The 11879-nt window shown below is 43.8% G+C and overlaps 2 protein-coding genes across 2 annotated transcripts in view; both read right to left on the reverse strand.

Moving 5' to 3' along the window:
* Nucleotides 1-2271: 2271 nt before the first annotated feature.
* LOC106813182 (tudor and KH domain-containing protein-like) lies at nucleotides 2272-7555 on the reverse strand. The gene is made up of 7 exons (XM_014817250.1): nucleotides 7498-7555; nucleotides 6950-7117; nucleotides 6691-6803; nucleotides 5439-5637; nucleotides 4926-5071; nucleotides 4392-4508; nucleotides 2272-2424 (listed from the first exon to the last, which is right to left on the reverse strand). The coding sequence occupies exons 2-7, from the start codon at nucleotides 7044-7046 to the stop codon at nucleotides 2272-2274; spliced, it is 825 nt and encodes a 274-aa protein (XP_014672736.1). The 5' UTR covers nucleotides 7047-7117; nucleotides 7498-7555.
* A 424-nt stretch (nucleotides 7556-7979) lies between these two features.
* The window catches only part of LOC106813183 (RNA-binding protein 39-like), a 26712-nt gene continuing 22812 nt past the window's right edge, over nucleotides 7980-11879 (reverse strand). The window contains 3 exon segments of the mRNA XM_014817251.1: nucleotides 7980-9497; nucleotides 9585-9612; nucleotides 9614-9655. Of these exon segments, the coding sequence (XP_014672737.1) occupies nucleotides 9406-9497; nucleotides 9585-9612; nucleotides 9614-9655 (162 nt within the window). The 3' untranslated portion in view covers nucleotides 7980-9405.

Raw genomic sequence — 11879 nt, forward strand, 5'->3', positions numbered from 1 at the left:
GTCCAGACTATCACAGCAGAACCCAGTGAAGATATCTACACCAGTAGAAGAAGAGGTTCTAGGGCTTTGGAGACACTTCAGGCTTTAACATATGTTGCTGGGTGGGTTGCCAAAAAGGCACGAGTGTGCATGCATGCGATGTCATTTTTGCAAAGAGGAATCAATGGGATCATACGTATGCAGATAGAGAATGTGACATTTTATTCGAGACAAAAGATATTTGATACCGCTAGACTTAATTTTCCTAGTAATGAATTAATTAAATGTCTGCAGAATGCACATAATTTTTGAAAACCAAGATTAGTAATTTTTATAGCCAAACAAACGTCGTCTCTAAACTGGCGGAGGAAATGACCGTAGTTAACTTTGATTGGCTAACAGTTCACCAACAGCATTCAATTGCATTACAGCACAACATTGTCAATGTATTTTGTAGAATGAAGCTGCACTATTTTTTGAAATATAAAATGCGCGATCAGAGACCAAGTTACGGAAATCGTAAGCTAGCTAAGACAGCTTCAAAATAAATTAAATAATATAATGTATATTTAATAATAGTAATTAGTTTATATGTATATTATAGTGTTAATACAGGGATGGAATGCAATTGTGTTTTCCAGCTGAAATAGCCGGGCGGTCCAGCGGGCGGGGGGGGGGCGGTCAAGTCCCAGGGTGAAGCCCTGGTCAGGGGGTTCAGGAAATTTTTGAATTTTCACAACTTACATAGCGCATAAAATTGCTTAGGAGACACATACAGAACAGAATTGTTACAGGCATTATTACAGCTACACTGCAGGGGAGTATATCTTTGCACTGTATTTATCAATAAACCAGATTTAATTACTCATACACAAAATTGACTTGACATTTGCCAAACAAATTATTTTAATGTACCACTTACCACACTGTTCCCAACGGCTAACCTTTATTAATCTAGATTGTTTATTGTCCAGGCGTATTCAATTTGTTTCTGCTCACTACCGTAGATTGTTGATCATATAGAACAACTTTAGCGGACTTGTCCGCTGCCAAGCGCAAGTCTGTGAGCCAAACAGTGATCAGACATCAGGAAAGGAAACGCCTTTATCTTGCTACGCCAAAAGGTTGCCCAAAAAACCCTCCCTTGCGTGCCTATATAATATTCCTAACACCTAGGAGCTAGGGGCCGATCGTGCCTACATTCATTTTTGTTTATCGTTTTCAAAGATTCACCGAAAAAAGCAGCTCACGACACACCTTTTATGGTTATGTCTATATGTATTTTAAACAGAACACTTCGTTATTGAGCGAGAAGTGAAAGCTTCGTACTTCAGAAAAGGGGCCTCAGGTCACGCGTGACGCGCGGCTTTGATGTACACGATTCGATCGATCGCGTACTGTATACTATATACGCCTGGTAGCACGGCGCGCACACATACCACAGATTGCATGGCGTCAAATAACGACCACTGGCCAACGTCTGTACAAATCTTCAAACGTGAACTAAGCCGTGAATCTATTGATAAGCGATCTAATGTCTATTTCGTTAACGCGAACCTATATTTCACGTTATTAAATGAAGGTACTGTTGGACTGGTAATGAAAATTATGTACATTCGAACCCCCCTCAAATTTTCTTCTACAACGGATTTAGGACGGTTTCACAAAATCCGACCCTGGAACTAGTTGAAATCCGGGATCTTCAGCGGATTCCGCGGAAGATTCCCATCCGTTAATAATATATTATAGTATTTATATTATTCATATTTATGTTAATTTAAGGAGCCATAACTAAGTACACTTGTCAACCTTAATTAACAAACTCATTATAAGCTTATAAGCTAAGGTAAATAAAACCACTCTTGTAAAATACGATTCATCTAAACAGGCACCTTATTCATTCCTTGATAAGTCAGCTACTGTTATATATTTTAAGCTAATGCAATGTTTCTATCTAATAAATTCTAAATAGTAAAACTAAACTCTTATAAGGTTTTCAAGCGTATTTTTATAAACTATGCAAACTATATTGGTAGACTTTGAAATGCAAACGCATTCAACAACTTACAGGGCGGGACACAACAGTACGGATGTAGCGTTTTCGGTGTCTTTCGCCGACACCAGGGGCGCCCCTGACAATACGCAGTAACTGAAGCAGTTTACCTCACTATAAGTGAGATGCCAACACGCGTGAGATAGTGCAACGAGAAAGTCAAGAATAGACATGTTCCTACGCTATGCGTCGTTTCGTCGCCCCTCAGCTCCACTCCCCACGAGACCGCCTAGATGCTACTACGCGTCGCCGTCGTGGCCAACCAGCGATCCGTTCTCACAGAGGTTGAAAAAACTGATTAATTGGGAGGCACTGACTGGTCCAGCGAGGACCAGTTGCCTCTGAGCGACAGACTGACGTCCTGGTACAGTTAGGCACTGCGTCCAGGATTTCTGTCATAGCAAAAGTGAATGACTCGGACATGTGGGGGACGTTTTTTATAGGGGGGGATCGGTGCCAATTGGAGTGATGTGCATTCTAATGGTAATTCTTCAACATTATAGTTTTTTACACGTTTCGAATACACCTGATGCCGTATGTAAATCGGAACAAGTCCGCAAGTCGATTTCCAAAGTCAGCGGTCTCTGAAGGACCGGCCATTTTCCATATATCATCAAAATTTATCATATTTTCATTACGCAAATCGTGATTCCGTGATTGGTCGGGGTGCCAGTATTATCGAATTAGCAGAGGTTTACAGCATGACTTAGAAAATCGAACACAACAAACATGGACGAGTTTGGGTGTAGGGCCTAACTTCGCATGGGGGGGGAACTTTAGGCTTCGGAATTTGGACTATTTTGAGTCTATATTTGATTAAATTTACCATTCATTTCATTAGAATAATGTAGAAGGTTAGTAGAAAATAACAAAATAATAAGTTTGGTAAATTTTTTATTTCCTGTGCGGCAGCCTAAAAATTACTTTTTTTTACGAGAGCTCTTTTTTGATTTTGTATGAAAAAAAGAGCTCGTAATTTTTTTTACGGGAGCTATTTTAGGCTTGGCCAGCGCTACTTTTTCATAGCATGATTTTGTTAAAATTTTCATAATTTTGATGCACTGACTAATATTATTCATCAGCATTCAGCACTCAGCACCAGTATTAACCCAACCAGGCTGTGTGACTAACGTCAATATACTAACCCTAGCAATACCGTTTCTTGGAGCTACACCAGTATGAGACTATCAGTGTTAAGAAATCGTCAACAAATTACATTCGATCACATTTTTTTTATCTCATTTCACTCGACTAAGAAACCAATCACATTCTTATTCAATTTCATTCACACAGACAGATATGCACTACACAGTAACTACTACACATAGTCAGGTAACATGACAAAGACAGGAAATCAAGAATTATAATCATGGTAATGATGGTATGGTTATTTTCAAGTTTCTTTTTTTTACTTCATTTCCTTCATCTTTCAACTTTCTTTTTACATCGACTGAGCAAGTTCAGAACTTCAGAGCGTGTTTTTAGTTACTTTGAGTATGTTAAAAAAACTTGTACTGGAATCTCTAGGAATGCCGGGAGCTTCTGGGCAAGGTTTTACTTTCGTTTTTCTCCTCCCCAGTCCAGGGTACCCCCATGCATAGATCAATATGCTGCCGCACATCCGCAAAGTTACAAGTGCCTAGAATCTAGAATATACTTCTAGAATATTGCTTCTAGATATCTAACTGAATAAAAATAGTCCACTTTCTACGTTAAGAAAAGTGACGAATTCAGTTAACAGCTTTGATTACGTGCATGTCAGGTGTCACTGGTCGTGCCCTCACTCCCCACGATAACCCCTGCGATATAAAAACTTATTGTTATGTGGTCATAAAAACTCTGGGCTGCCGGCGATGTAGCAATCGATTTCTTAGACTGTCGCGGGGTTTTGTACGTGTGGCGAATCATGCGTTGATGCGTTGCGTGTGCGGCGATTATCTAGTCGCCCCGCCGGACCAGCTGACACGAGCAAGCAGTCGCCCGGTCAATTTTCTAATCGCCACTGGCGACTGGGCGACCGCTAGTTTCTCACGCTGTATATACTATATATACGTCAGTCAGCTTTGAGAAAGACCCCTGTTAGAATGCGAAACGTTAGCAGTACGTTTCGCATCCTACACGGTCAAGTAGAAAAGCCCACATCACCCAAGGACGCTGGGCAGACTGCCGGGGGTAGAACGCGGGGATGTGACGCTGCGGCAGACCGAAATTCGTTACATATATATATATATATACATACTTATATACATACACATACCAACATAGACACATAAATAAATAACTACATCTAGAATGCATCAGTAACCTAACCCTCTTGCCTGCTTGATTCCATGAGGGGATACTAGCAGACATGACTTACACGCTGCTGATTCCTTGTCACACCAGGCTGCGACTTATCGTCTTGTCCACCCAGGGGGCGCCGCCTGTCCCCAGCCACACTACGGTAGTGTTCGTCCACCACCTCCTGTATCATCGCCTGCAACGAAGAGTCCACAACACGTGCAAAACACACATCACTGTTACTGCAAGCCTGCAAGCCTGCAAGCAATAACATTCCCATAGAATAGAGAGGAATATTGTGACTCGGTACATTCTGCTGATGTGATGTAGCTGCCACGATAACTCGAATGATTGAACTGCATTCTCGGTCTTAGGTCACCCGACCTTCACGCGACCATACCTACGCGCAGCCAATCTGCTCTTGCGTGCCATCGATCGTGACGAGGTGCGACCTTTACATGACCTTCATGCGACCTTCACACAACCTTCATGTGACAATACCTTTATGCAGTTGATCTGTACTTGCATGCCGGCGATTGTGACGAGGCACGCCCTTCACGCATCCTTCATGTGACATTCGCGCGACCTTCACACAACCTTCATGTGACAATACCTTTGCACAGTCGACCTGCTGCTGCGTGCCGGCGATGGTGATGATGCGTCGTCGGCTGCTGTCCTGTCCGGCCGCAGGTTTGTGTTCGACGTCAACGCGCGCTCCCGACGCCAGAATCAGATCCTTGATGTTGGCTCCGTTTTTACCTGGAGCCGCGTCGAATTTTACCAATTATATATTTTGACAATTATGTAATAAACAAGATTGGATTATCGATACAATTAAGACAGTAATAACTAACATTGTAGTATCAATATAATTTATTAATATAATCAGGATAATAATAATTAACACTGTATTACCACTACAATCAGGACAGCAACACCAAGGACTGTGACTGTATATATTCGTATATATACTATATATACGTCAGTCAGCTTTGAGAAAGACCCCTGTTAGAATGCGAAACGTTAGCAGTACGTTTCGCATCCTACACGGTCAAGTAGAAATTAACCATTAGTAGAAGTTAGCTCCATACATATATTCAGATCGGTAATAATGCCGGCTGCTCACCGATGATTCTCCCAACCGCTTCGTTTGGCACGTGCATCTGGAAGCTGAGGTTGCCCTTGGTGACCTCCTCCAGGGAGCGGTTCAGCAGCCTCGTGGCTTCCCTGATCGCGTCTGGCGTTCCCGTGATCCGCAGCATCCTCACCCCGCCAGCCGTCTCCTCATCCTGCATCTTACATCGCGCGCCACTCTGTTCCTCGAGCTAACACAATTTCACAAGAACGCGCATGAAAGCGTCGCTGGCAAACAAACAGCGTCCGCGCACGCATCTGTAGAATCTCAATGTCTCCTGTACGCGCGTGCGTCGATGACGGTATCTTTAAATTATGACAGATACCTGCTCGTTAAACGACATTTATTGATTATTGTTTAGATTTGACGACCTTTCGTCTCGAATCCGTCAGTACTTACATGTCATAGTTTCATTATAATGTCCGCGGAAACTGTCCTTGAGAGGCGAGAAAGAGAATTAATTACTGTATAGAATCATACTCGTAAAGAATGTTGTACAGGCTCCCAATGATATCCTAAGATAACATGCAGCTACGGGCCAACACTGGTCCGACAGATCATTTCAGGGCATGCTGACGTTGGGCCGACGTACGTAACTCTGTGTTAACGATATTGGTGTAACGGTTAACCGCGGTTAACCGAAAACCGCGGTTTTTGCGCCACCATTCGGATATTCGAACCGTCGTGCCGTTTTCGGCTCGGTTTCGGTTCCACATTTTATATATACTCGATATATACGCTTTTGAGATACGCGCACTGCAATTGGCTGGTCGTAAACTCTCGGCCAATCAGCGAGCAGATAACATTGATAGACCACTTGCTACATGCCACGAGAAGGTCAACGCGTTCATTTTGTCCGGAAAATAATTGGGATTGTGTTTCTTACACCTAATCAATAAAGTACAAAGACACTGAGATGGACTATTGGACGTATTTGCCTATTTGGTTACTTTTACTGAAGTCAAATATTTGAATTTCCTGTACAAAGGTTTTGTTGAATTTGCCCTAACATTTGGGTATTGTATATTAAAGGTTTGTTGTTCAAAGAATTTTAGTGACATTATTATTTAATATTTATAAACCAGTCTGATTATTAAATTTTCACTTTTGTTTGGTGTTATAAGATTTGAAATTGATCGCAAATATTCGAACCAAAAATAATCGAACCGACATGTGAAAACTGAAAACCGAACCGAACCGTGAAGTTGTGATTCGTTGCACCCCTAGTTAACGACATACAAACCCTCTTAATGTTGGCGCCCTGACGACCAATAATCCGTCCTACACTACTGCCGGGTATTCCAATCTCTACGCTTTTCGGTCGAGCCATCGCCTGCTTCCTACTGGGTTCATCATCTGTGAAATACAATTAATAGCTGATATACAGTACTCACTATTGCAATTTCTTGTCCTGGACATCGCAACAACATCAAGCAATGTGAAATCGAGGGAATGAATGCAATTGCGCAATCTATTTGCAAAGTGGCTTCTCCATTACACACCGGCATCTTCCTGTTGTCGTAGCAACAGGTAGAGCAGAATCCCTGTCAGTGGAAGTCCGGCTAGGAGGGCTATCTTCTGCCAGCCACTCAGCGCCATGGCGAGACTGTGGCAAGCGTGTTATACGTAAACACAGTATGCGACTCCTTTCTATGCTTTGCTCCCAAGTCCTGTTGTGACAAGAATAATTATTCAGAAATCTTTTTAAAAATTTATCTAATTTAGAAAATGTTGACCCATAAATTCATTTGTTTTAAATTAATTTTGACAGAGTTTATAATTTATAGAAGTTTGAAATTGAGTAAAGAAAAGTGGTATTAGTACTATTACTATTCAAATGGGAACCGTCTCTACAGAGTACAGTAAATTTGAAGTGCAGATTTGAAACGTTTTGTCGTTTACGCTTATGACTATTGACTATGATTAGTGTGAATATATGTGACATTTAAATGTCAATAAATGTTAATACCGTATTGATAAGGAATACTAATGCTCCATAACATTACAAATTACGTGTAGTTTAGTGTATAAATAGATAATTGATAAGTACCTTTGGTACGCATCGCAAGTCGTGCTTTGCCGGTATCGCTTAGACGGACTCCAAATACGCCCGTAGCTCTGCCTAACGTATAGATGGTAACTTATGGAGCCAGTCTATATTGCTCTATCAAGGACGCCTACAGAGACGTACAAGACGTCCGGTTACCGGTCGTATACGCTTTTGTCATGGAAGTACTTAGTAGTTTAGATTAGTTTTCATATCGACGGATCTTTTTATCATGATTGCATTAGGAAAAGATACTGAATTGTTTTTCCGTTGGCTCGTATATATGACGCCGTTTACACACAAGTACGTGTGTGGAATTTCTATTTTTTAAATTGTAAATTTCAATTATTTGATATTTATAATTTGATATTGGGATTGAAGTGGTTTTTAATGCCACTATTATAAGTAAAATAAATATGAACACCTTATGCGCGTGAAACTTGCGGTAGTACCGCACAGCTTTATAAAGAACGATAACAGGCGAGTGAAATAAAACTAAACTCATTTATTTTCTATTCATCAACACAATTACAAGCCACGTTGCGAAAAGAAACAGTACTGGTATCATTAACCTTTACACTGCACTACAACCGTAACATTAAACCCCCCTTCCATTGTGCCACAACAGACCAAATAATATAATCTGTGCATTATTTTACACAAGTGCCAGCATGCTAGTTCAACGGAAATGTTTACTTTGATCAAGGAGAAATCGATTACAATAAATTGATAAACTAAAACTCAATGCTTAGAGAAGGGGCAGTAGTAGCTATTAGGCAGCAGTTGGCATTACGCGAAATATTCAGTAGCTCTGATCCAAACAGCAATTTATCTCAGCCCTATTTAATATCAAACCGTATAATTAATGTGCTACGTCGTTAACATATATCCGCAACTCGGAAACAAGAAACAAATAGGTTGCGATTAAAGCAAACTTCAGCAATGCTTTGTAACGCATCAGCAGGAATGGTAGCTACAGCAATGTAAATGACTGTAGTGTGTTAACCTGATTCCCCCCCCCTGGTTACTAGTATCAGGGCCAGACCAAACATACATAGACATGCATAGTTACATGTGGGCAAAAAACAAACATGCACTCGCACACACACGCGCACACACACACGCACACACACACACACACACACACACACACACACGCACGCACGCGCACACACACGCACACGCACGCACGCACGCACGCGCACGCGCACACACACACACACCAGGTGGTACAGATGTACAGTATACATGCACATAATACAGTTTTGTGCCTCCACCGTGTGGATTTGCATTCACAGCACATTCGACATTACTGATCATGAACAAATTGCCAAACAAACGGAGAAGTATAATCTAAAACATTTATCAAGTCAACTAGGACGACACTAGATGAACTTTGCAGAAAAATTGCACTGCAACAGTGACCCATAAGCCTTTTCTTGATTGCAGTATACCTTATAGAGACAAGGAGCAATAATCTAAAATAATGTATCATCACATCGAACAGACGATCAATTGTGTATTAAATTTGTGCGCATCTCATACAAAACCACACTCGCCCATTCGTGCTCCCCCTCTCTCGCTCACGCTATTTCTACCTCCTTCGCCCCCTTTCTCGCTCACGCTGTTTCTACCTTCTTCCCCTCCCTCGCTCGTGCTATTTCTACCTTCTTCTCCGCTCGCGTTCTCTCTCTCTCTCTCCCTCAGAGTGCTTCACCGCTACTCAGACCACAGATGAGACGAGTGTAGTGGCAGCTGCAAGGTCGCTGACCCCGGCAGCGCCACCTGGGTAAATCCGCGCGTCCTCCACGCTCCCTGCCGCTGACCCGTCCGCTCCCGGCGAGGCTCTCAACGTCCTCCGAACTGTCGCGACGCCATCTGGTGGTCGGTTGTTCGGATCACCTGCCGTCACTATCGCATCATCATCTGTGTCGACGTCATGGAATCGGGGAACAGGTTGTGATAGTTCAGTAGGGGCACGTAGGCCGCCGTCACCATCTTACCTGCAACGAACAAATGAGAGAGACGCTAGAAGTGCTAATAGAGGCACACGTGCGAGAGCCTGCGCATTGAGAGGGAGTTTTTCGTACTTACAGTGACGAACCCGTATCCACGCGCATCGGCCCGTCTCGCTGTCCATCATCAGCCGAATGTGATCGATCTGAAAGCAAGTAACAGACGCGTCAAAGCTTTAACTCATGCCCGCGGCGCGCCTGGCACGAACGTCAATGCCAAAACGTCGAGTTTAGTCAGTAGCTAGCTTAACTTGCCACATGGCTCAAATCTGGTTATTCAACCTTTATGATCGCCCACACTGCCACCACCAGTCACGTAGCTTACACTCCGATGTTCTACCACCCACCCTACCTCCCCGGTCACACTGCCACACCCAGTCACGTAGCTTAACCTCCGATGTTCTCCTACCCCACCTACGCCCCGTCCACATGCCACCACCACAGTCACGTAGCTTACTCCGCATGTTCTACCTACCCCACCCTACCTCCCCGTCAGCACTGCCAGCCACCACAGTCACGTAGCTTACCTCCGATGTTCTACCTACCCCACCCTACCTCCCCCGTCACACTGCCACCACCACAGTCACGTAGCTTACTCCGATGTTCTACCTACCCCACCCTACCTCCCCCGTCACCTGCCACCACCACAGTCACGGAGCTTACCTCGCATGTTCTACCTACCCCACGCCACCTCTCCCCGTCACACTGCCACCACCACAGTCACGTAGCTTACCTCCGATGTTCTACCTACCCCACCCTACCTCCCCCGTACACACTGCCGACCACCACAGTCACGTATAGCTTACCTCCGATGTTTACCTACCCCACCTACCTCCCCGCTATTTCACACCATTCTTCTCTGGCCACCGCGCCTGTGCTAGCTTACGTTGCGAAAGGCTCACATATGCCCTTCTTCCTCTACACTCCCACATGTGTAACAGTGTTACTGTAGTTTAGAATTATTAGAAGGTAGAGAGTAGCAGTTGGTTTGAGAAGATACGTGTGTGTTCGTTGGCAACATATGTGTAGATATTTGCCGCTACGCGCGAGCATAAATTAAATAATATTACAGCAGTAGCGAGCAAGTAGAACTGAAATTAGCAATGACTTAGTATCCGTATATAGCTAGGCAGCCAGCGAACGTTGACGCGCGGCGCGTATTAGCAGCATTTCATTACGTAAGGTTAGCAGCGGCAGTTGGTCGCGCGCAGGCCAGGAATACGCGGCAAGCGTGCGTGTTGACCACATGTGATACGTTCGTGACGCATCGAGTTTAGAAGCATCTCACGTAGTCCCAGTCTATATATGGGGCTTTGCGAGGTCATTACACCAAAGAAAATAGATATCTTTTAGTTTAGTAGATTCCCACTTGTCGCCATCATGGCCAGCACAGTCCAGTACACCATAACTACGTCATAGTTACCATGTAGAAATAATTTAGTTAACGAATCAACAACAAAGAGAAAATCAAGTGTCTGAACAATGGTCAGCATGGGGAGGGCTGATTTATTTGGCGGAGTATAAAGTAGCTTAGGCAGAACAGAAAAAGGTTGAGTCCGAGACACAGAGACACAGAGACAAGTCTGACGTTGCCTTCAAGCTTCACCGCAGCACGAACCGAAACGAAACTAATCACCTATATAACACATGACCCCTCTACCTGTGCGCACCAACCACCAGCTACCTATATGTTCATGATTTACCTGCCAACCTACCACCTCTACCTATGCGCACCACCAGCTACCTATATGTCTATGATTTACCTGTCAACCTACCACCTCTACCTATGCGCACCACCAGCTACCTATATGTCTATGATTTACCTGTCAACCTACCACCTCTACCTATGCGCACCACCACGCTACCTATATGTCTATGATTTACCTGTAAACCTACCACCTCTACCTATGCGCACCACCAGCTACCTATATGTCCATGATTTACCTGCCAACCTACCACCTCTACCTATGTGCACCACCAGCTACCTAGATGTCTATGATTACCTGTAAACCTACCACCTCTACCTCGTGCGCACCACCAGGCTACTTATATGTCCATGATTTACCTGCTAAACCTACCACCTCTACCTATGCGCGCACCACCAGCTACCTATATGTCCATGATTTACCTGCCAACCTACCACCTCTACCTATCGTGCACCACCAGCTTACCTATAGATTGCTACCACCAGCTACCTATATGCCGATGATTACTGCCAATCCTACCACCTCTACCTCATGCGCACCAGCCAGCCTACCTATATGTCCATGAAATACCTGCCAACCTACCACCTCTACCTATGCGCACCACCAGCTACCTATATGTCCATGATTTACCTGCCAACCTACCACCTCTACCTGTGCACACCAC

Source organism: Priapulus caudatus, unplaced genomic scaffold (genome assembly GCF_000485595.1).
Source record: "Priapulus caudatus unplaced genomic scaffold, Priapulus_caudatus-5.0.1 Scaffold736, whole genome shotgun sequence".
Lineage (NCBI taxonomy): Eukaryota > Metazoa > Priapulida > Priapulimorpha > Priapulimorphida > Priapulidae > Priapulus > Priapulus caudatus.